The sequence below is a fragment of the Aegilops tauschii genome, chromosome 4 (genome assembly GCF_002575655.3).
Source record: "Aegilops tauschii subsp. strangulata cultivar AL8/78 chromosome 4, Aet v6.0, whole genome shotgun sequence".
NCBI classification, from domain to species: Eukaryota; Viridiplantae; Streptophyta; class Magnoliopsida; order Poales; family Poaceae; genus Aegilops; species Aegilops tauschii.
In genome coordinates this window covers 147,078,302-147,102,353 of record NC_053038.3, presented here as the reverse complement: position 1 = coordinate 147,102,353, position 24,052 = coordinate 147,078,302, and the positions used below count along the sequence as shown (strand labels likewise).

The 24,052-nt window shown below is 45.1% G+C and overlaps 2 protein-coding genes and 1 long non-coding RNA gene across 3 annotated transcripts; 2 read left to right on the top strand and 1 right to left on the bottom strand.

Moving 5' to 3' along the window:
- The first annotated feature begins 9,839 nt into the window (after window positions 1-9,839).
- Window positions 9,840-12,572, top strand: LOC120962837 (uncharacterized). Its single transcript, XM_040386900.3, has 5 exons — window positions 9,840-10,104; window positions 10,219-10,550; window positions 10,659-10,762; window positions 10,880-10,952; window positions 11,063-12,572. Exons 2-5 carry the CDS (start codon window positions 10,527-10,529, stop codon window positions 11,165-11,167), a joined length of 306 nt encoding a protein of 101 aa, XP_040242834.1. The 5' UTR covers window positions 9,840-10,104; window positions 10,219-10,526; the 3' UTR covers window positions 11,168-12,572.
- Window positions 12,573-13,100: 528 nt separating this feature from the next.
- Window positions 13,101-13,735, bottom strand: LOC141021711 (protein FAR1-RELATED SEQUENCE 5-like). The gene is made up of 2 exons (XM_073497567.1): window positions 13,248-13,735; window positions 13,101-13,161 (listed from the first exon to the last, which is right to left on the bottom strand). Exons 1-2 carry the CDS (start codon window positions 13,733-13,735, stop codon window positions 13,101-13,103), a joined length of 549 nt encoding a protein of 182 aa, XP_073353668.1.
- A 2,312-nt stretch (window positions 13,736-16,047) lies between these two features.
- Window positions 16,048-19,588, top strand: LOC109771823 (uncharacterized). Its single transcript, XR_005753866.2, has 3 exons — window positions 16,048-16,497; window positions 17,293-17,386; window positions 17,458-19,588. It is a non-coding gene; the product is annotated as an uncharacterized lncRNA (long non-coding RNA).
- The last annotated feature ends 4,464 nt before the right edge of the window (window positions 19,589-24,052 follow it).

Here is a 24,052-nt window from a genome sequence, read left to right as displayed (position 1 = left end):
TGAAAAAGCCAACCACGGAGCATGAGCCGGTAATGAAATTTAAGTCTGCTGATGAGACTAAACTTGTTGACTTTGTTCCAGGTGACTCATCTCAGCAGTTCAGCATCAGTGCCAATCTGGATCCGAAATAGGAAGGCGCGCTCATCGAGTTCATCCGTGAGAACAGGGACATCTTTGCATGGAAACCTTCTGACATGCCGGGTGTACCTAGGGAACTCGCTGAGCACACTCTCAATATTGATCCGAAATTTAAGCCGGTCAGGCAATTCCTCCGGCGGTTTAATGAGGAGAGGCGGAAAGCCATCGGTGAGGAGGTAGCCCGGCTCTTGGCGGCCGGGTTTATTGTTGAAGTTTTTCATCCGGAATGGTTAGCTAACCCGGTGCTCGTGCTCAAGAAGAACGGCACCTGGCGGATGTGTGTGGACTATACGGATTTAAACAATGTTTGTCCGGCTGATCCTTTTGCTCTCCCCCGTATTGATCAAATAATTGATGCTACGGCAGGTTGTGAGCGTTTAAGCTTTTTGGATGCTTACTCTGGATACCATCAGATTAAAATGGCAGTTAAGGACCAGGAGAAGATGGCGTTCATCACTCCCTTTGGAGCCTTCTGTTATGTGTCTATGCCTTTTGGGCTCAAGAGTGCACAGGCGACTTACCAGCGTTGCGTGCATAATTGTCTTCATAACCAGATTGGGCGCAACGTTCATGCCTATGTGGATGATATCGTGGTTAAATCCAGGGAGATGGAGACCTTGATAGATGATCTGAGAGAGACCTTTGATAATCTCTGGGTTTACAAGATGATGCTTAACCCGGCCAAGTGTGTTTTTGGTGTTCCCGCAGGCAAGCTCTTGGGTTTTCTGGTTTCTCATAGAGGCATTGAAGCTAACCCGGAAAAGATCAAGGCAATCACCTCTCTGGCTAAGCCAGCATGCATAAATGACCTCCAGCGTCTGGCGGGTCGCATCGCTGCTTTGAGCCGGTTTATAAGCCGGTTGGGTGAAAAGGCCATGCCACTGTACCAGATGATGAAGAAAACAGATGACTTTATCTGGAATGATGCTGCTAATGCTGCTTTTGAGGACTTGAAAAGACAGCTAGCTGAGCCACCAGTCCTTGTTGCTCCTATTGACAAGGAGCCTTGATTGCTGTATGTAGCTAATACACGAGCCGTCAGTGTGGCTGTGGTGGTGGAGCGCAAGGAAGCGGGTAAGGAGTATCTGGTTCAGCGGCCGGTTTACTACGTCAGCGAAGTACTCATTGACTCCAAACAACGGTATCCACATTGGCAGAAGCTTGTTTATGGGGTATTCATGGCAAGCCGGAAGCTTAAGCATTATTTCCAGGGTCACCCTATCACTGTGGTTAGTTCTGCTCCCCTAGGAGATATCATCCAAAACAGAGAAGCCACAGGAAGAGTTGCTAAGTGGGCTATAGAACTTGGGCCTCATGGTCTAAAATATGTGCCGCGCACTGCTATCAAATCTCAAGCATTGGTGGATGTCATCAACGATTGGACAGAGCTGCAGGTGCCTGAAGAGAAACCGGATAATACATACTGGACTATTCACTTCGACGGGTCCAGGCAATTGGAGGGCTCGGGGGCTGGAGTTGTATTAACTTCCCCTCGAGGTGACAAGTTTTGCTATGTGCTATGGTTGATGTTTCCCTGTACTAACAATGCAGCTGAGTATGAGGCCTTGCTCCATGGTCTTCGGATGGCTAAGGAGATGAGCTTAAGCCGGGTAAGGTGCTTTGGCGACTCAGATTTAGTGGCCCAGCAAGTGTCAGGCAAGTGGGATTCCAAGGACCCCCTCATGGCGGCTTATCGCCGCGAAGTTGATGCCATTGCTGGACATTTTCAGGGTTACCAAGTAGAGCACATCGATCGCAGGAAGAACGAGGCGGCTGATGCATTAAGCCGGCTGGGCTCTCAGCGAAAGCCGGTGCCGCCTAATACTTTCCTGGACATTTTGCATAACCCTTCTGTTAAGTTGCCTACAGAGGAAGACTTGGCTGTTCCTGACCCGGAAGCACAGTTGGTGGCGGCTCTCCACATTATCCCAGATTGGACAGTAACATACTTGGCTTACATGACCCGGGGAGAATTGCCTGAGGATGAAACTTTGGCCAGACAAATAACCCGGCGGTCTTAGTCAATGATAATTATCAATGGCGAGCTGCATCGTCGCAGTGTCACTGGAACTTTCCAGCGTTGTGTTGCCCCTGAGGAAGGTCAAGAAATTTTATGTGAGATTCACGAGGGGGATTGTGGCCATCATGCCGGCTCAAAATCCCTTGTGGCCAAGGCTTTTCGTCATGGTTTTTATTGGCTGACGGCTCATGCTGATGCAGAGTACTTGGTCAGTAAATGTGACGGTTGTGAGAGGTTCTCACGACGGGCTCATGTGCCGGCTCAAGAGTTGAGGATGATTCCAATCACTTGGCCATTTGCGGTCTGGGGGCTTGATATGGTTGGTCCTTTTAAAAGGTCCAAGGATAAGAAGACCCACCTCTTGGTGGCGGTCGACAAGTTCACAAAGTGGGTTGAGGCAGAGCCAGTTAGTAAGTGTGACGCAGCCACAGTGGTTCAGTTCATGAAAAAGGTGATATTTCGCTTTGGTTTTCCACATAGCATTATAACTGACAATGGTACCAATCTGTCAAAAGGCGCCATGGAGGAGTTCTGTCAACGAGAGCATATTCGGCTTGATGTTTCATCGGTGGCTCACCCTCAATCCAATGGTCAAGCTGAGAGAGCCAATCAGGAAATCTTGAAGGGCATCAAGCCCCGGCTTTTGGTCCCTTTGAAACGGACGCCGGGTTGTTGGGTGGAGGAGTTACCCTCCGTGTTATGGAGCATCAATACTACTCCTAACAGGTCTACGGGTTACACGCCTTTCTTCATGGTTTATGGAGCGGAGGCGGTCCTCCCCAGCGACATCCGTCATGACTCGCCTCGAGTGGCGGCTTATGTTGAGGCGGATAATGAGCAGGCACGTCAAGATGCTCTTGACTTGTTGGACGAACAGCGTGATGTGGCAGCAGCTCGCTCGACGATTTACCAACAGGACCTGCGCCGCTATCATAGCCGCCGGGTTAAGTCCAGGGTCTTTCAGGAAGGTGATCTGGTGCTTCGGCTCATCCAAGATCAAACAGACGCACACAAGTTATCCCCGCCTTGGGAAGGGCCCTTTGTGGTCAGCAAGAACTTGCACAACGGGTCATACTACCTTATCGATGTTCGGGAGCACAAAGATTCACGTAAGTCGGAGGAAGAGACCCGTCGGCCGTGGAACATAGCTCAGCTTCGACCTTATTACACTTGAGCCACCGGCTCTCATAATGTACATTTTTCTATAGCCATGTATATATTATGATAAATAATAAAGCAGGACCTCTGTCCTTTTTTCCTCCAAAGGTAAATGTATTATTGTTATTTCCATTGCAACATTACATGGTCACTTGGAGGTTGATCCGGCTTATGATCGTATTCGAATCTAGCCGTTAACAATATGATCACTTGGGGGCTTCCTGTTCAAATATAGGTCATATCCGAACCAAAGAGAACATAGCTGTCGATACCCACTTGATTGGCAAATTGCCGAGCTCATTGGGGAGTTTTTCTTGATCATATCTGAATCATAGCTCAACCCCCTTTGGGAACCGACGTGGATCGTATTCGAATCAGCGTCGTTAAACAACTATCAAGGTCATTTGGGTGCTTCCTGTTCAAACATAGGTCGTATTCGAACCAAAGAGAACATAGCTGTCGGTACCCTCTTGATCGGCAACGCCAAAGCCACTGGGGGCTATATGATCGCATTCGAATCTTAGCTTAACCACTTGGGACGGTTCTCTGGTCGTATTCGAATCAGAAGCCCCTAAGTTTTTGATCTTTTGGTTTGCAATGAGTTCTTTTGATCATATCAAAAGTGTGCATGGGTGGTTCTTACTGCAGCGGCTTAACTTTGATTAATAATGTTGATAGCACACAATAAGCATTATAGGTGCTGGTGAACCGGAGTTGAGTTCTCAACCTCATTATTTGGGTTACATAAACCGGAAGTGTACTTGAAGGCTTGCAGGACAATTAAAGACAGCTCTTTAAGCTTAAGGAAAGTAAATGATCAAACATAACCCGGAGGAATATAAAAGAGCAGCTTCAACAGAGTTAAGCGCTGCACACGTGCACGATGGCACGACAAAATTAAGTGTTTGTCCTACTCTATTACAGGACTCCCCAAGTCCAAAAGGTGAGGCATTGTTTTTTGGGCATAACCATGAGCCGCCTAAGAAATCAAAGTGCTTGTTGGGTTGAAGCTCCCGGCTCATCCCTCTCTGCTCCTCCGGCTGTTTCCATGACCTGGAAGGTTGATGATTTCCAGTCAATGCCACTCAAGGCTTCAAATTGAGCCTCATCATCAATTAACCCGGCCGGGTCAACTTCTGGGGCGAAGGTATGCTTACGAGTCGGAGGGATAAGGCTGACTGCTTCATAGCGTGGAGTTGGGATCCTCTGATTCTCCGCGTCATAGCCCGGTTGATACTTGGTAAGGTCTGTGTCATTCCCAATCAAGGTGGCCACCGGGCGCACGCTCTTCACACAGGCGGCGAAGTCTTTCTGGTCAAAGGGGGTGCCGTCTTCCTTCAGGCTAGGGTATCCAAGAGCGATGTCGGCCGGGTCTAGCTCCGGTAGAAACGCCTTGGCCCGGCTCAGAGCAGCTATAGCTCCGGCTCTTGCAGAAGCCCGTCTCAGCTCTTGGAAGCATTGAGGAAGTACGGCAAGCCGCCTGAGTACGTCTGCCAGGTGAGTGGGAACCTCATTTGACAGAGCCACAACGGCTAGGGCACGTTGTGACCCGGTGTAAAGTTGCTCTACCAAGGTATAGACCGCCTTCAGCTTGGTCAGCATGTTCTGATTGAGATTGGAACTTCTGGGACCTGCATGACAAAGTCAGGTGAGCTGACGGCAATGGTGAGGTTTCTGGGAAATGAATGGTGTAAACTAGTTAGAAACTTACAGAGTAACTTACCGAAGATGGCGGAGACCATCTGAGACACATGGCGTTTTAAGCCGGAAAGTTCGGCGGTCCTTTCAGTAAGAGCGGCCTCCGCTTGTTCGGCCCGGCTGAGCAAGGCAGTCTTCTCATCTGCCCAGGCTTTTCTTTTTGCTTCAAATTTTTTCTTCAGTTTCTCTTGTGCAGAAACACTGAATTCAAATTTGGCATTGGCCTTTTGGGTCTCACTTTCCTGAGTCTTCAGGCGGTTCTTCAGATCAGAGATTTCCGATTCATATTTCTTGCAGGCAGCCTGTACAATTTCCGGGTTACAGTTTGGGTGATTATCATGCAACATTAAAGTCCCAAGCACTTTGCAAGCAAAGGTACTTGGCACTTGGGGGCTAATGTATGCTGAGAAGCTCTATTTACAGTGCCGGTTCATGAAAATAAGTCCCAAGCACTTTGCAGGCAAAGGTACTTGGCACTTGGGGGCTAATGTGTAAGGTTGCTGTTTAAGCCGGCCCTTGAGTGGTACCAGGTAAGCCGGTTTTTTTCTTGCAGTAATTATTAAGCCGGTATTAAGTCTACAACATATTTTATCATAAGTCATAGACTTGGGGGCTGGCATGGTAAGGGTAACTATGGAGTAAGCAAGGGAATCATACCTCAGATTTTTGATGGATTTGCTTCACCATGTCAATTTCCAGATCCCGGCTGTTGTGCACTTGATTAACATAGCCGGAGACAATATCTCCAATGCTCAAGTTAGCATAGTCAGTGATGTCCAGCCTGGCCCTGTGGCGTTCCAGCAGTTCTTCCTTGGCAGAGCATCTAGCTAACACGGTGGGTCTCCCCGGCTCGACAAACTCTGTCCGGGTGATTACGACGTCCGGGTCATCGGCCGGTTGAGCCGGGCTGGGGATCTCCGGGTTACCAGAACCCTCCATGACTTGTTCTTCAGATGGAGCAGTGGTGGTTTCAGGAGCTGAGACAGACGGCGGCTCAGGAGCAGAAGCCTCAGGTTCAGTTAAGACCGGCTCTTCGACCGGCTTATTTTTCTTCGCCCTCTTGCTGGGCTTTACTTGTACATTGAAAGTCAAAGAGTTAGTGCAAAAACATGAGTAAGATAAGCACAAAGTAAGTTGATCATCATTACCCGGGGGCGGTCTTGAAGGCCGGCAAGCTAGACTGCATGGAGTCGCCGGAAGAAGGTGAAGTTCCCTGATAGTTTGAATCAGAAGAATTGAGTGGTTGACGCGTGACGCCCGCCAAAGGATGAAAAGGATATAAGTCGGAGATAACCTCGGTCCGGCGCTTCCTTGATGCTTCAGGTAAGCCGGAGGAGAGGTCTGCATCCTTGCTGGTCCGGGTCTGCCTCCGACTCTCATGAATCTATCGCTTCAAAAGAAATTGAGGATCTTGATAAGCTAAAGGATGTGAAAATCTTACTTTCCGGGCTACTCTTCGGACTTTCAGTCTTGGCAAGGGCTCTGAGTCGGAAGAAAGTATAGTTACCTCTTCAATCACCGGGTTACTCGCTCCGGTATCCTCCTGCTGATAATCAGTGTCAATAAGATGTTTAAAAAAGGATCCTAAAGAATCAAGGGCTACCTCTGACTCGGAGGTGTCTTCCAGGTGAAGCAGGTCCGAGGCGCTAGGCTTACTCCCCTTCTTGCGGGGAGCGGCTCCTGGCGGCTTTTTTAACCTTCCTGGCTTTCTTAGCAGCTTCATGGTCATATATGACCTTCCAGAATTTATCATTAGCCTGTAAAGTACAACAAAGATTAGTGAGCTAAGACAAAATCGTTAAAATGAAAGGAGAAGCATTCAGGTCGATGGTTTACCGCAGGATCCGGGTTAGTCTTGCAGAAAGGGCTTAAGCCCACTCTCCCACAATCTGCCAGGCTCTCGTTTAGAAGCGACTTGGTTGTATCATCAATAACGTCTTCAGGTAAGTCATCGGGACTGTGCCGTAGAGGGTCATCTTTCCGGCCTATGTATTCACACATCAAGCTGGGGCGGCGGCTTAAAGGAATCACCCGCCAGGCAACCCAGACCCGGACCAGATCAATACCATTTAAGCCGTTCCCCAGAAGAGCTTTGATTTTGTTGATGGTGGGTGTAAGTGGTTGATGTTCAGCTTGAGATAATTTGTCTGGCAAGGGGTGATTTGATTCCAGACGCAGGGCGCGAAAGCTGGGCAGAGGGTTCTCGTCAGCCGGAGAAGTGTCCTGGCAGTAGAACCATGTCTGGTTCCAATCTTTTGGGTGGCTTGGCGGCTCAGCATAAGGAAAGAGACAATCTCTCCGTCGTTGGATTGAAATTCCGCCAAGTTGCAAGCTAGGCCCGTTGGCACACTCATTCTGGCGGTTCAGATAAAACAGCTCCCTAAAGAGCAGTAGGCTGGGCTCTTCTCCAAGGTACACCTCACAGAACACTTGAAAGTTACAAATGTTCGACACGGAATTGGGTCCAATGTCTTGAGGTCGTAGATCGAAAAAGTGCAGAACATCTCTGAAGAATTTTGAGCCAGGAGGTGCAAAACCCCGGCTCATGTGATCAGCAAATATAACAACCTCTCCATCTTTTGGTTGAGGTCTCTCTTCGGACGGGTCAAGAGCTCGGTAGGACATGACCTCCTTCTTAGGCAGGTAACCCGTTTTTACGAAATCATCTAAGGTGCTATCAGTAACGTTGGATCTCACCCAGTTGCACGTAATGGGCGCTTTGGGAGCCTTGGGCGGCATTGTGAAAGATGGAAGCCTATGACAAAAGAAAATTTCCGGTTCAAATTTAAGCCGGAGGAAGATTTCAGTTCAGTATTCAAGATGGCGGCTTATGAAGGGGCCTAATGATATATGGCTAATTGTGTCGGGTTATCTAAGCCGCTGTGGATATCATAAGTAATTCAAGTTATTTAAAACTCTATTATGAATGAGCCGGAAATTTCACAATGCATGGCCTCTTTTAAGCCGGCGATATGAGCCGCCATGGCTAACAGATGCAGTTTTTTTTGTCAAAGTGTTGCACAAACAAGTTTCACAGATTGCAGGGATTATTTTGGATCAAACGATCGTCCAGAAAGAAAAAAATTCTAGACCTAAAAATTGATACAGAGAAGTTCATAAGCTCTAAATGAGGTCTTTTTGCGGGCAAGAGGGATCTGCTAGCATAAAAAATGGGTGAGAAACTACTACCGCAGGAATTTTGTACCATTTTCGGATCAAAAGGAACCTCGGTGGAGGAACTATGAAGAAACCGAGATGAAACTACGAAGAACAGGGAAGAAACATGGAACCCTAATGCGAATTTACTGTACGGGGTAGCAAAGATTTACTGGTGCCGATGAGCAGCGGAGGTCGGCGCCGTTTCTTTGGACCGACTCAGGGTGATGCAGCGGCCGAGGTTGATGAAGACGAAGGGCGCGGTGGCGGCGGCGGAGCTCGGGCTCTGGGGCGTCAGAGGAGGAAGATGATGGATCGAGAAGAGTGATGAAGGCTTATGGGTCGGGCCTATTTATAAGGGACGGCTGGTAAATGGGCGCGAAAAACGAGGAGGCTGAAGACATGATTATCTTGCTGCAGAAACGCCTCGATTCTCGGGATGGTCATTAAGATAAGATCCGTTGGGATATGGCAGAATAAAAAATGAATTTAATGGAAAATGACGTCATGGCGGGTTACCAAGAATCCAGAAGATGACGTCACGGCGGGTTATAACCTTCGCACAAGCAGAAGCCGAAAGATTTTCCCTTAAAGGTATTGAAGATTGACATGAATGGTTCAAATCAATCTGGGGCCTAATGTTGAGGATATAACCATTAGAGTCACCCACCCAGGAGGGGCCGGGTTACGTCATAATGATCATCACGTGAAGCCTAGTGCCAAGCTGAGGATGGCGGTTCAGTAATGGGCTTAAGACCCGGAGGCGGCTTAAGGCCCGTAGTGATAGACCACCGTTATGGCAAGACTTGTAGTGTAAGGAAAGAATAGTTAAGAGTCCGAGCCGGACACTGTTATAAGCCGGCTGGGACTCTAAGAGTCGCTGGGCGTCAACCTCTCTATATAAAGGGACGACCCGTCGGCGGTTCAGGACAAGCAACATCAGATCGATAGCCAAGCAGAGCGGTTTAGCTCCTAGTCATCGAAACCCTAAGTAATACCACCTCAACTGGACGTAGGCTTTACCTTCACCGTAAGGGGCCGAACCAGTATAATCCTCGTGTCCTTTGTCCCGTTTAACCCCTTTAAGCTTCCTAGCTGCGATGGCTCCACGACTAAGTCCTTGCACGAGGACATCTGCCGTGACAATTCCACGACACCTAGCAACCTCCCAACTGGAACATTTGACACAGCTCCAAAGCTCCCTAGGGCAAACGACATTCCGGGGCCTATGTTTGATGTGTCCCCCATCTCATTCAAAAACGCTTCCTCCGATGGACCTCAAGGTTTTTTCTTGCTTCAGAACACAAGCTCCTTTTTATCTAAGAGTTCTCTCAGTGCGTTTCCTTTTTGCATTCTCATTTTTCTTTCTGTTTTTTGTGTTGTTGCAATGTTGTGCAGTAGTAGTGGATTTGCACGAGACAACCGAGGCGAATGTTGCGGTCAGGGGTGAGTCCAACAGTCTTGGTAAACAGTCAAAGAAGAAAAGGGTGGCTGTCTCCCCAGACAATGTGCCAACGATGAAGAAGATTAAGGTTGATGCACACGGTGATGCCTTACACCATCAGTATGTAATGACTAGATACAAGACAAGAAAACCAAAGAAAAACGAGCTTCTGTGAGTCATATGATGATGCTTTTCTATTACTCATTTTTGCCTGAAATCTTTTTTTTTGTGTTTCCATAGATGAAAGAGTTTGATATGTGAGCATATCTCTTGCTGTTTTTATCTAAAATCAACACAAATTTTCTTTTGCAGGCCCGACTTCATTGAAATAGATGGCTTCCATATATCTCTCGAGAATTTTCATGCATCTCTAACGCCAAGAGCGGAGATTGACAATGAGGTCATGACCTTATACCTGAAGACATTCAACTATGATCAGTCAGTGAAGAAGAAGAAGCCAAAAAAATTTGTTTTCTCAGTGTTGATGAGTGTCAGTGTTCAAATCTCTTTTTTTTCTATCTATTGTTTCAATGCTTTTTTGATTTATCATATAGTTGTGGTCTGCCCTCTAATATTTGTTTTGATTTGTGCTTTTCTCCATCAGTTGAAACTCAGTGCTGAGCCAGATGTGTTTGATCCGAAGGTGTGCGAAAAAGAATTCAAGAATGCTTGCTTACAAAATCACATTTCAAAATCTGACCTGGTAAGTTCTTATCTTGTTCCATCTTGCATTCTTTTTCTATTTTTTTACATTTTTTTCTAAATGGATTTTCTGGTTCTGCTTTGTTTTGATGCATTGCAGCTATTCTTCATGGTTGTACACAAAAGCACTGGGCAGTAGTAGTTGTTAACATCACCCAAAAGGAGTTCAATATCTTTGACTCCATTAGGAACTCGGAAGACCTTTTTGAGATGGACAGGATCACTAAGAATGTGGTAATGCTCCTGTTGGAGTTTGGCGCAACAAATCTTTTCCTTCTTTTTTCTTTTCCACACCGCACACTTATGCATTTTGTTTGTCCATGTTCTATCGGGTTTGATCAGGTCGCAAACATCAAGAGTGTTGCAATGAGGGAGCCACTTTTTAAGCACAATCTCGAGTCTTACTCGCTATTCACCCCACTTGATTACCCTCAACAAAAAACTTAGTAAGCATTTTTGTCCCAGCAGAATATGTGTTTATTTTGCATTTAGAGACATTTTTCTCTTTTTTCACCTAAAGCTGCTTTTGCATTTCATAACTATATACCTTCTATTTTTTTCAGCTATAACTGTGGCTACTATAGTATTTTATACGTGGAGAATTGGGATGGCCTTGTTATGCTGTCATTTGGCGAGGTATTTTCTTTAGATAGCAAACCATATTTTTTTGTGTAATTCTTCTCAACTTGATTGGGATCTGTTTCATGACTAAATTTTTACTTGTTTCCTGTCTTATTGCTTCCTAGGATTACATCCCAAACCTTCGGAAACGCATTGGAGCAGATCTGTTGAGACACCCAAGCAACAAGTTGGACCCCGCGCATCAGCTGAAGCTGCTTCTTCAGCGTTAGATGGGGGTTTTCGAGCTTCTGCAACAGGAGGAGTCGTGGCGGCGGTGGCCTAGTACTGCTGACGCGAGTTTTTGTAGGTAGCTAGAGTGTAGTTGGGAGCATGTTCTTGTAGCCAGCTCGAGTGTAGTTGAGAGCTTGTTCTTCTAGCCAGCTCAACTGAACTTTTTTCACAATGCAACTCTGAATGAAGCACATGAATGTTTCAGTGTGTGACTGTATGCAAGGATTTGTTTTTGTGAAGCCTATTCAAGATTGTTTGTCAGCTTATGCAAGGATTATTTGTTTTTTACTTGCCTTTTCAAGAAGATTGTTGATATACTTTGACCGTACCTGGCTTGAGATCTTTTTTTTCTCACAAGTAGTTATAGTGTATCTGCTAGTATCTCTATTAATCATATATATATACCATCTTTTTTATATGGATTTAGTAATTACAGTGAAGTTCGACATCATCAATGAAAGTCAATACACTGTACTCACACATGTAATCGTGTGCAAAGTTGAATAATCGCAACAATAGGGTGGGGTTGGGGCGATTGTCGGGCTATTGTTTCTCTTCATCTTCATAACTTTTCAATCTCACTAAAACAAAAGGAAATGTAATGCAATATCCTTTCTATGTGGCAACGGGCATGTCAAAAGTTTTTGCTGCAGTTTCTCCAGTGTGTTTTTTATGGAAAAGTTTTTAAAACAGGATGCTTCAATGTACTTGTATGTTTAAGTAGCCAGCAACAACATCATGCATTGTTGTCCCAAGGAAACCTTTGAAAATAAAAGCTACAATGGTGGAAGTACAATGAGCTAGCAACAATATCATAAGCAACAGGGGGAATTGTAATTTCAGAAAAAGAAGAACATTATATCAGGCACAACTCAATGCATGATGAAATAACTACTTTTTGTCCTCTAATGTAAATTGCACCATTCTCTTTGTCAACAAACTAATCTATGTAACCAATATTACAAATGTGTAGTAGCAAGAGAGTTTTCTTTTTCTTTTTCTGGTCGAAGTTGATCACAGCCTAAGCTTTGTTGCTCTAGCCATGCTAGCATCTGTCTTCATTGCAGCTTTTAGGTAGGGACATTCTTGCACAGCATGACCTTGCTCTTCACAGTAGGGACATTTTTTGACCCCCATTGCAGCCTTCAAGTACTGGCATGTTTGGACACCGTGACCTTCTTCGTTGCAGTACGAGCAAGGAGGTGCTTTCTTCTTTGGTCCAGGTTTTCCTCTGGGCTTGGTTTGCTTCTTTTCATCTTTCTTAGCTTTATTCTTATGTGCATCTTCTCGTTGCTCAAGCAGAGTCTTTCTCCTCTTTGATTTTTCAGTCGAACGCCCTTTTTTTGGAACACGTGCGGGGTTATGAAGCATGGCATCGCCATCAGGTTGCGGCACAGTGGTTGGCTCGGGGGTTTGTTGTTGCTGTTGCATTGCTTGCCGCTGATTTGCTTCCTGTTGTTCTGGGAGCGCCCCTTGCTTTGCTGCAGCTATGAGGGGCTCAAGTTGGTGAGCTGCATCATTCATTATTTTGTAGGCAAGATCGTTGCTGCAAGCTTGTGAAGCCAACCATGTATACTTTCTGCACAAGGCATTGTACTTGAGAGTGTTGGTTGCAGGGTGCCCAAAATCTAGGAGACATCCACCACCGCTCATTGCCGTTGTCGCAGCTTCTGACCACCTCTCTAGCATGTATCTTTGTGGAATTTTTTGGACATTGAGATGCACCATTACCCTTATGATGTGTGCACAAATAATCCCATTCATCTCAAAACAGTTGCAGCTGCATTCAAACTTCTCCTCTGCCAACACAACATTCACTGAAAATATTCGGGGGTTCTCAAAGTAATTTGAGTGCAGCTCAAACCTCACGCTTGCATTGTCAAGAGCAGGGGCCAGGTTCATGATGAAGCCTATTGATGCCATGACCTCTTTTTAAAACTTGAGAAACACGCTTCGGGTATAGAAGTGAACTGCTTGGCGCTCAAAGTTGTACCTGAATGTTGCAATGAAAAGGTCAATGATTTTGAGTTTTTCAAGTTCCCTGTTCTAACTTTTTCTCTCTACAAAGCACACACATACCTTGAGTAAAGTGGTGCAGTTGTTGCGTGGCCTATGAAAGCTTGATTGTCTTCACGGTCCAACATTGTTTCTTGAAGCACCTCATATTGTTGTACAAATCTCCAGACAGAGTCTTGAGGGTTGACAAATGTCTTGAAGTAGGAGTTGAGACCCTCAGACCGCCCTGTAGTGCTTGTAAATGGGAAGAAGTTCTTTCGGAAGTATGCTGGAGCCCAGGTCTCTCGCTTACGCCACATGTTGCTTAGATGTCTGTTGTCAACCAAGTCAAAGCAATGCAGCATATGCTGCCAATTCTCCTCGAACTCATCCACCGTCTCCGAATCATTGATAACCCCATAGAAAACCTGCTCAAAATTTTCATCCATGCTCAGGATCCTACCCAACTTTTCCCTTGCTTTTCGCTGGACGTGCCATTTGCAGCACCAATGCACTGTGTTTGGGAAGACATCTTTTATTGCTGTTTCCATTGCCTTGTCCTGGTCAGTCATTAGGTGCAACAGGTGCTCATTATTCATTGCAATCATCCAATGTTGAAACACCCACTTGAAAGTTTCTATTTGTTCATTTGGCACCAAGGCACAACCTGGCAGCACGGTTTGCAAGTGGTTGTTCACACCAACAATAGGAGCGAAAGGCAGATTGTACCGATTTGTGCAAAATGTTGTGTCAAAGAACACACAATCTTTGTACTTTGGGTACAATCCTCTTGTCCTTCCATCCACCCAAAACAGAGCTGTCACTTCGTTTGTTTCTTTGTCAACTTCTGTAGTAGAATTGAGCATTCTCAGCTTGACGCCTCTTAAAGTAAGCAACCGTCATATCCATGTCCTGGAATGACTGATTTTGTCGCAGCTTGGAACGCGCATTTGAAACATCCCTCTTCACATATGGCAGTTTCCTCCGGTCTCCGCCATGGACCATTCCAAGCATTCCCATGCAATTTGTAGTTGACAAGTTTACATCATGCATTGTCATCAGTAGTTGGTAATCTTCTTCTGGAATTTTGCGGTGTGAGCGGTAGAACCTCACAATCTCCTCATGCTGCATCAAAGGGTGTGTATGCTGTGCAACAAAGTAGGTAACAACCCACTTATTGCCCCTGAAGCCAACAATCATATGAGCTTTGCAATCATAACGCGTAATCCGATTCCTCTGACGCTTGACTGTCACATCCATTTCAACCCCGGCCTGCTTGCTTGATGAGCTTCCCCCTGCTGCAATTCCTTCTGAGTGGCTGCTTGTCTCACATGTAGTCTCCGGTTTGCCAGTATGCACACATTGGAAGACCCTCTTGATAAGTTGTTGTGGACCTTTCTTCTGGCTGTTTTTTGAGGAAGCTATGCGTGAGCCAAAACCCGTTCCAAATGCGTAGTCATTATAGAACTTTTGGGCATCTTCAATTGAGTCAAATTCCATGCCAACATAGGGCAGAAGTGGCTGAGATGAAATATCATCATCCTCATCTGCATCATGCATTCCACCGTGAGTGTTTAGGACACCATCTGAATCCCCACCACCATGACTTGTGAAAGGTTGCTGAACAAAACTCTCCTCATTTGCCGCCCCATCTTCGGTATGCTACATCATTGCAACAACAGTAGAACAACACCATCAGTAGCAGTTGAACAGTATTTGAGGTCAACATTTCTTTGCAATAGAAACATTTTTATAGATGAAACATCAACATGTATATCAGTAGTATATTTTTTCATTGCAGCATGTTTATAAGATCTATAGGTAGTACTGTAGTAGTACATTTTACGACATGTTTTGGTGCTGCATAACTTTTTTATCAACTTCAAATAACATTTTTTTCATCATAGAGTTTTTGTGCTTGCTGAAATCCATAGACTAACACCACTATAACATGCATAAGGTCTCTAATCTACTACTGTTTTTTGCTATTTTCAGCAGCAAAAATATTTTTCTGAAGCTGAATTTTCAACATTTTTTTGCAATATCTGAAATCTAAAGCAAAGCAAACATTCAGTAGTCTTACATCCTCTGAATTTAAAGCAAGCAAACATGCAGTGCTGTTGCATTCTCTGAATCAAAGCAACATTCAGGGTCACTGAAAGTAACCTTTTCCAATTTTACACAACCTTTTTTTTTCTTGTTACTGAACTGAACCAAAGCAACACAATGTGTAGTTTCAAACATTTTTGTTTTTTCTACTTTTTGTGAATTAAAACCAATTAGCATAGCAACATCCAATGAGCATAACTGGCAAATGTCAATGCAGCACATAAACAAGTGGAGGATTTCAGAGGATTTGGCAGCAGGGGAAGCTCACCCAATTTGCAGCGGATCCAGCCGGAGGAGCATCAGAGAAAACAATGGGAGGATCTCGGTACATGCGCATAGCAGAACTTTGTCGCCTGAGATCGAAGGCGCTCGCCGGAGCTGAAGTCGTCCGCCGGGGAACAGCCGAACCCTCGCCGGAGCTACCACCTATGGCGGAGTAGGCCATGTCTCTGACGATGTGGTGCGCCATCGCGGGCAGGGGGTGGGGGGTGGGGTTGGGGTGGGGAAGAGGTGGAGGGAAGGGGAGGCGGCCGCCGGTCGTCGTAGTAGATCGCGACCTATCCCTGGTGGAGGGAAGCGCCCGCGATCTGCGGTCACAGGTGGGGATCGGTCAAAGTTTCATTGCAACAGGCCGTCAGCTGCAACGGCTCGCGGGGCGGAGGTGGGAGCGTGCGCGTGGTTCAGCTCAGAGATCGGACAGACCAGGGTTGTTCGATCGGACGGACGCGAACGCGGTTTATAAATTGAGAAAATCATCCGACCTACGCCTAGCACCGGCCTTTCACTCACCCTTTTTCTCTAGCCCAGATCGAAAAGGACGCATCCTCCGCTTCTAGGTACGCCGCCACCGCCGAGTATGCCGGAGAAGACACGACCCTCACCTCGCGTTCATGGCATCACATCCCTACGCAACGCCTTCTGCCCCGACCACGCTTCCTACGCCGCCGGAACTGCCCCCAGTCATGCAGTCTATGCTGCGCAGTGTGGAGGATGCCGCACAGGAGGCGGCCAGAATTCCACGCCCGGGATGGCGCCGCGAGTGGCTGCTTCTGGTGGTGGCGAGGAATCCGCCAATCAGCGGTGGCGGTAGGCACCATGGTGCGATCGGGCCACGCCCTGCTTCCCTTCGCTGGATCTGGCCTCTCTCCACCCCTCATGCAAGCTGCGCCATGCCAAGCGGCAGGCGGTCACCCCTAAACCTCGGCGGCACGACGCTCATTTTCTGGTGAGTGCCTTCCTCTCTGATCGTTTCATTGCTCTGATCCTCTGATTGGGTCGCTGATTCGGGATTGTTCTCCTAGATTGAAGATTCATTTGTGTTCCCTGTTTTTGATAAGAAGAGATAATGTGGACTTTTGATTTGTGTACTACATAGTTCCTGATTCTTCCTTACACAATTGTCAAAATAGGGTCGTGCTTGACACGGTCATAGAGCTAGAGCATCAGGTTATGTTTGCAAGGCAAGTAGCAGACAGGCTAGATGCGCTCTGTTTGTGACAACGGTCAGAGAAATTTTGCAGGGCACATGCCAGCTTGTTCATTTTCCGTGCACATGTTAATGCTGCAAAAGGCCAAAAGCGATGTACTAATTATGTTCCTGTTACATCGTCGTGCTACATGAGTGATGCATGATAGATGATCGGCATGATTAATAGATTTAACTTAAAAAGCAAAAATAGTTCCTTTGACTGCTGATGTCATATTCTGTTTCTTCTCTTAGATTATACTCTTGTATCAAGTCTGGTTTCTTTTAGTGCGAATTCAGGGCAAAGTTTTGCTCCTTCTTTTCCTCTAATTATTCGTTTCAGTTTGATTGGGATAAGAAGTGTTTCAATTAGCATGATTGTTTGTAAATGATCATCACCCTCCCTGTACTATTGCTCACTACCCCATTAATTATTTTTCCAAAAGAGAACACCATCATATAAATCAGGTGCATTTTACTGAATTTAAAGGACAAGTTCTTTATTTCAACCACAATGAGCGACATCAATTTATACTATTTCATGTCTTACATCAGAGCCAGTGGAAGGAGCGAGCGGAGAGTTAAGAGCTTGTGAAACTTGCTGCGACAATCAGTCTCAGGGCAATGAACCTAGACCCATTGAGCGCAGGTGAATTTCTACTCTATGTTTCTAATTCTCATTTTGTCAATATTTCCATTACTTATGGGCTGCGGATGCAGGGATACGCAACCCAGCTGGATGCATAGGATACGGCGTTGTTAAAGTTTAATTTGAATGTTCGACCATTAGCGTCACAATACTCGAGGTATGCTAAAAGCTAAGGAGATGGCTTATATCTTTGGGAATGCATCCATGGAGCTAGGCGATTAACGGAGAGTCACAAGTATACCATTTATTTATAACAACAAAAAATGTGCATAGTTAGCATGTATAATAGTCTTATAATATATATTATCTTACTTTGTTGACATCTTTTGAGTAATTTAGTCACAACCATTTCAAGAGCTTGTTCTGTAACTTTGTATGCAAATGTCAAGGAAAAAAGTCCCTGTTGTGGTGTGTGCATTATGATTATCCTTATACAGCGGTGTAGTTGGATAGTTGTTCAAGACTATTATGCCTGAAGTTTTGATATATTTGTATATTTTGATATAATGTAATCTGCCAAAAAAATAGACAAATATGAAAATATTGGTCATTGGATGATCTGGTTAATTGCCATTCAAAGACATGAGATCGACAGATATATTGATGTTTCGTTGATGTCCACTTTTAATGAGCTCATAATAATTATTTTTTGGCCTTGTTTTAGTTCAGCCGTGCATTGCGCATTACATTCGAGCTTATTAATTATTTGGGATGAACCTACAATTTCTTTTCATGTCATTTCTTGATGATTAGTTCCATTGACACAAATAGTTCCCGAATGTTAATAATGGTCACTTGGGAATTCCAATGTCTGTTTTTACATGTATGCCTCTAATTTTGAAGTCCATTCATGCATATTCAGCATGTTTCTGCCACGCTCCTCATCTCACCGGTTGCCTCTGTAAGATGTTGTGCTCTTATAGAATTTAGAGCAGTGGCCTTTTAGAATGAATACTGCATAACATAGTGTTGTCTAGTGGAATGTGGAATTTTTTGTTTGATTTATTTACTATCCTTTGTGCTAATTTACATATCTAAGATTCCTTTGCTTTGTTTCAGCAGCAGAATATAGAAGATAGGAAAATACTTCTAAGCTTTTTGTGAAATTCGGATCCCCTGGTGATTTTTTCTTTTCTTAAAAAAGTGTTGGTGGTGCTAAATAACTATGGGCTCAGGATCAAGGCTGTACTTGTTATTGCCAATGGGTTATTGCTATGTATTTTTACATGCTGACGGTTCAATGTTGATAATAATTTATGCATGTCTACACATAGTTTATTCATGCCACTGGAAAAAGCACCAAGAATGTTGTGGGCAGAGATGTCTTGGAGGGACATCACAGGTTTGTTCGCCGTACATGCCAATCCACCTTATTATATTAGGACATATTACACATCTCCTTTAATATTATTTTTCTAATTTATGTGCATATATGCATACAATGATGAGATGTTCTGTTAGGATAGTTTGTATTAAGGAGCTTTACTAAATAATAGTACAACGATGGTACTGAAGGAGGCTTTGGAACTAGCAAGCTACTCTCTTTCCAATCTGATTGTGATATGACTTAAAAGATGTGTGGCTGTTCTGTTCTCTCAGACAATGTAAAGCACGGTTCTATATGCCCTGCTAATTTTGTAACTTCCAATGTTTTGTGGAGCCTTTCACGTTTTCACGGGTGTAACTGTGTAACCTTGCACGTATGCTACAATAGGGCAGATTTGGTGTAGCATCATTAGTTTCTTTGTTGATATACTAACAAGTTACCCTGTCTGATTTATAGAATGTTTGGCACCCTGTTTGCGTGCAAGATTACTAGGAGCGACCTCTTCCTTGACTGTTTGACACAGCAAGCATTGAACAGGGGCGCTCCCAGGGGATGGACGACCGTCAAGGGCATCTCCCTCGTTTGGCCACGACTTCCCTTTGACACCACTGAAGTGAACAGCAGACGCGGCACTGCATCATTCACTTGCCTACCATAGATTGATCGCTGATGCAGGTGCTCCGCTCCACTACTCCATCTCATGATATATATTTCCTCTCTTTATATCCAGATCCTAATGTATAGCATGTAAAAATGTTTAAATTCAGAAATAACGTTTTGCCTTCTACACTTACATTGTTTGGGTTAGTAAAAATGTAAAATTCAGTGGATGGTGTTATTTGAAGCAAGATTATAAGATTTTTCCTCTGGTGTTATTGATGATCTGATCTAGAATTTGGTATGATGTATAACCATCAGTTCAGTTCAGTAGGTGATTCCACAGTTCAGTATGTGCTCTCAAAATTTTTTATAACCATCAGTTCATTAGATGATTCCTTTATATTATTCCAAAGGCTTGGCACTGAATAGCCTGTTTTCTCTTTCTTTTTTCTAAGAGGTATTAAAGTTACGAACATGTTTCACTGCAAATTTGGCAGAAGATAGTCATGGATTAGTAAGTATAGGAAATTGTACATTTTAGGTCTATTTCTCTATGGTTTTGCTTCTTAATTCGATTCTATCTTGTGCGGATTCTTAATTCGATTCTATCTTGTGTGGGTTTTCAAAGCAGACATGAGAATTATCCTTTGTGTTCAGCATGCCTTTTTACTGGTCAAAAATAAGTTCCATATATTTGAATTTTAGTTGAGTAAATGAGTTTGAGTAAAAATAAATTCAAACATTAGGCAAAAGCTTTGTTGTTTCATTGATTAAACAGAAGGCCGTCAACAAAATCATGGAAAACCAAAACAAACGGGCCAAGCCCACTCTAGAACACCCTAAACACACACTTGCCTTTTTTTGGGAAGTCCCTCTGCTGAACAACCAAACACACTATCTAGGGAACTTGCTCTGTTGAACAAGCTGCTCTTTCATCACTGCAAGAAAGAAAGTAGGCACTCTCCCGTGGTGATGAGGAGACAAGCATTCCACATGCAAGAAAGAAAGTAGGCACTCTCCCGCGGTGATGAGGAGACAAGCATTCCACATGCAAGAAAGAAAGTAGGCACTCTCCCGCAGTGATGAGGAGACAAGCATTCCACATGCTTGCAATAGTTTCAACCCACAAGACACAAGAGCCATGTCATTGAAGCTGTAAACAAGCATTCCACATGCTTGCAATAGTTTCAACCCACAAGACATGAGGTCTATGTCAACGAAGCTGCAAAGCTCTCGGGGCTGCCGCCCTGACATCTATTGCTCGAACGAACCTTGCACACTAAACCAGTATCACTGGAGTCATCGCCCGAGATGCCACTGCAGAGACGTGCGTTGCACGTGCAAGCTTACTAGTACCCACAAACACCCCAAGTGGCATACGGTACTTGTTGGTCTTGTATGTGGTGTCAAACGTTATGCAGTCACCAAAGCCTTGATATGCCCCTCGGCAGCTTGCGTTCACCCAGAATATGTTCTTCACACTGTTGGACTCATCAACTTGTATGTCGCAGAAGAATTCCTTGTTTATCGCTTTCATCTTCCTAAAGAAGTTGACAGTCTTTAGGACATCGTCCACATCATCCATCCTTGAATTCTTTGCTTTGCTGCATATTAAAAGTGAATAGTCATTCAAAAATGCATGTTGAACTGGCATCAGGTCATGCGTTGTGTAATATGTTTGTACTGACAGAGAAAAAAGACGGAGGGGGTTTCTGTGAGGAGAACAAAATTTTACTTACATGTTAATCAGGTCTTTGGCATTCATTTTGAGGAAGTAGCTACCGGGGTCATCGTCGCCCAGTATGCTCATGATTTGCCTGTGTTCAATGCCTTTTAACTGTAGGTACTTGACGTACTCCAAGATTGTGTTGACAAAGTTTCTGTAGGAGTGCAAGAAGACAAGAATTTGGGGGGAGAGCTGTAGCCTGTGGTTGTGTTCCTAGACTATCTCTTTTACGACAAGTGTTCCATCCTTTTCCCTCTTCGGCCTCATTTTAACCCCGCAGTTAGTCCTGGCTGTGGTCTTGTCTGCTGTGGTCTTGTCTGCTGTCTATTTGCTTCCGACACCTTCGATTCATAGACTCCATAGCACGTGCAATAAAGGTAGACTCTGGTGTTAATGTTGGAGCCTTTCCTGACAGCAAAACCCGCATGCTTTGCATAGACGTTGTAGAAGTTCTTTGCTTCTTTGAAAGTTTCAAAGCGCATCTCTAGCCTTGGCAGAATGTAAGCTTCAATGTTAGGTGGCTGGACGCAACAGTGAGCAAACAAAAACACAGTGATGAAAATGTTAGATGGGGTGGTCATAGTACTAGGGTATGGACTGTGCTTGTATGTTTTTTTCTAAATGAATACTTACATGTGTATAGCTCTGTGTTGCCTCCAGTGTTTGCTGTTCACCCTGGTGTATGGGCATAGGTGGTGTCACCCTCGGCACATGCAACAATGTATCTCTTGGAGGGAGCAATATTGATGAAGCTTTCCGTCTCTCATTGTACGGCCGTCTTCCCTCAGATTTTTTGTGAGGTTGCTCCTGTCACTACTGCAGGATGCTATTAACGCGACACTACGATCAAAGATCCTTCGACGAAACTGTGTGCGATGCAATAATCGCAAACGGTGGTGTAAAAAAACATCAAAAAAGGTGCAAAACATTTGCGATGGAGGATGCACCAAACACGGTTCAGATTTTAGTTGCGTGTGCGATGCAGGGCATATGGTTCAGTTCAATTAACTGTTTGCGATGAGGAGGAACAAAAATAAATGGCAGACAGATGGAGGTGTGTGCGATATACAACATACGGTTCACTCGGATGAACTGTTTGTGATTAGGCAACACAAAAGAAACGGTCAGCCAGATCAAGGTGTGTGTGATATATGGCATGCGGTCCACTCGGATGAACTGTTTGTGTTGAGACAAGAGAACATAAATGGTTCAATATAACAAGATGTGTGTGATACGCGGCAAACAGGTCTGTAATCAGAAATGTGTGCAAAGACCGATAATAACACAGACAGTTGCTGCTAATAAGACGTGTGTGTTGTGCGATGGGATTGCATACATAACAACAACATATATATACACACACACACACTTATAAGGACATGGTTGCATAACCAAATTAAACATCCACTTACATAGGTGGCTACTACAACCATGGCATTTGCACACACCAAAGTAAACTATTACATGCATAATTACATAGGTGGCTACTACACACATGACATTTCCACACACTAATAAAGTAAACTATATATTACATGCATGATTAACTAGCATAAACGATCATTTGATCATCATCTACTTCTTGTGACGCTTGCTCTGCTTGTGGCTCGATCCGGGCTCGTCGATTTGGGTAACGAGGCACTTCCTCATGTCAACGATCCGCCTGTGCATCTCGTAGCATGTGTACACGCTCTTGGTCGCGAACCTGAGGTGAGGTTTATCCAGTTGCCGCATCCAGGCCCTGTGCCAGGATACGGGACTTGTTCTCTGGGCATCCTGCTTCATCTTTTCGTAGTAGGGGTTGATGATGGTCGAGGAGAGTTCGACCAGGGAGTCCTTCGTGCTTCCCCAAACCCTGTAGTGGTCACGGATTTCAACAAGGTTCTTGCAGGCCAAGCCCGTAACATTGAGCGCTTTTACATCATCAGTGGTTTCCACCGTGGCGAACTGGTAGTCAGTGCTATTCACAAACCTGTTAAAACGGTCGCAAGGCTCTGTGGCCATGCAGTAGTGGTAGATGAGGACATGATGGCGCACGCACAACTGGGAGACAGCAACCTTCTGATCTATGCCGGGACGACCGACGGTGTACTGGAGGTCAATGCCGACCACCTTGTACTTGTCTCGAGCAAGCAACTGCTCAACGCTGTTGATGTAGTCGTCCACCACGGCCGGGTCAATGGTGTACACCACCGAGAGATCTGTCTCCCTCGCGTGGGTCTCCACTCTATGCTCGCCGAACTCCATTGGAGCGCGGCTAGACATCCCCTCTCTATGTGTCGTCGTGGGTGTGCTTGTTGTGTTGTGGGGCGGGATCGAAAGGTTGAAGAGACTAAGGTTATAATGGCTGCGGGAATTAAAGGGGAAGCCGGATGGCCATGAATATCAGTAGGTCCTGATGATAGTTCTAATTTGCAGCGCGTAACTCCATTGTGCCGCACGTAACTGCATCGCGTGGCAACGCGCGCAGCGCAACAGCATGCATATGGGGCCCCCGACGTGATCATGTGCACGCCCAACCGCTGATAGAGCGCGCGCGGAGGGACGCGAGCAGAGCACTCCGCGGTCGCCTCAACGGCAAGAAACCATATATATATATATGCATATATCAGTTCAACATGCAAGGAAAAGCTGTCCACAAGCCGAGTGCACCGATGCACGTGAGCAGAGCGTGCCGTGGCGCCTAACGGCGAGCACCGCGCGCTGCGGTGCCTAACGGCGAGCAGAGCTTGCCGAGGGACGCGAGTAGAGGCCGGCACAGTGATACGTGGCAAATAAGACGAACTGTGCGAGCGATGTCGGAGGCATCAAGCACGAATCAGATTAGAGTTGCTTGTGCGATACGTGGCATATAGTTGATCCATCCGAGCTGTTTGTGATGGAATGAGCCGTGTGTGTTGCGAGCAAACGCTTGCTGGTATATAACCTTAAATTTAACCAAAAAAGTGTTAATGCATGTTACAAAAATTGTATAACTGGAAACTATGTTCAAATACAAATCTAATGATATAAT

Bases quoted from the DNA above. Each gene is read 5' to 3' on its own strand.
- LOC120962837 (XM_040386900.3), top strand. From the start codon at position 10,527: ATGGACAGGATCACTAAGAATGTG. The intron at 10,763-10,879 runs GTAAGCATTTTT...TATTTTTTTCAG, and splicing joins TACCCTCAACAAAAAACTTA to CTATAACTGTGGCTACTATA. The intron at 10,953-11,062 runs GTATTTTCTTTA...ATTGCTTCCTAG, and splicing joins TTATGCTGTCATTTGGCGAG to GATTACATCCCAAACCTTCG.
- LOC141021711 (XM_073497567.1), bottom strand. From the start codon at position 13,735: ATGACTGACCAGGACAAGGCAATGGAAACAGCAATAAAAGATGTCTTC. The intron at 13,162-13,247 runs GTATGTGTGTGC...TGCAACATTCAG, and splicing joins ACTGCACCACTTTACTCAAG to GTACAACTTTGAGCGCCAAG.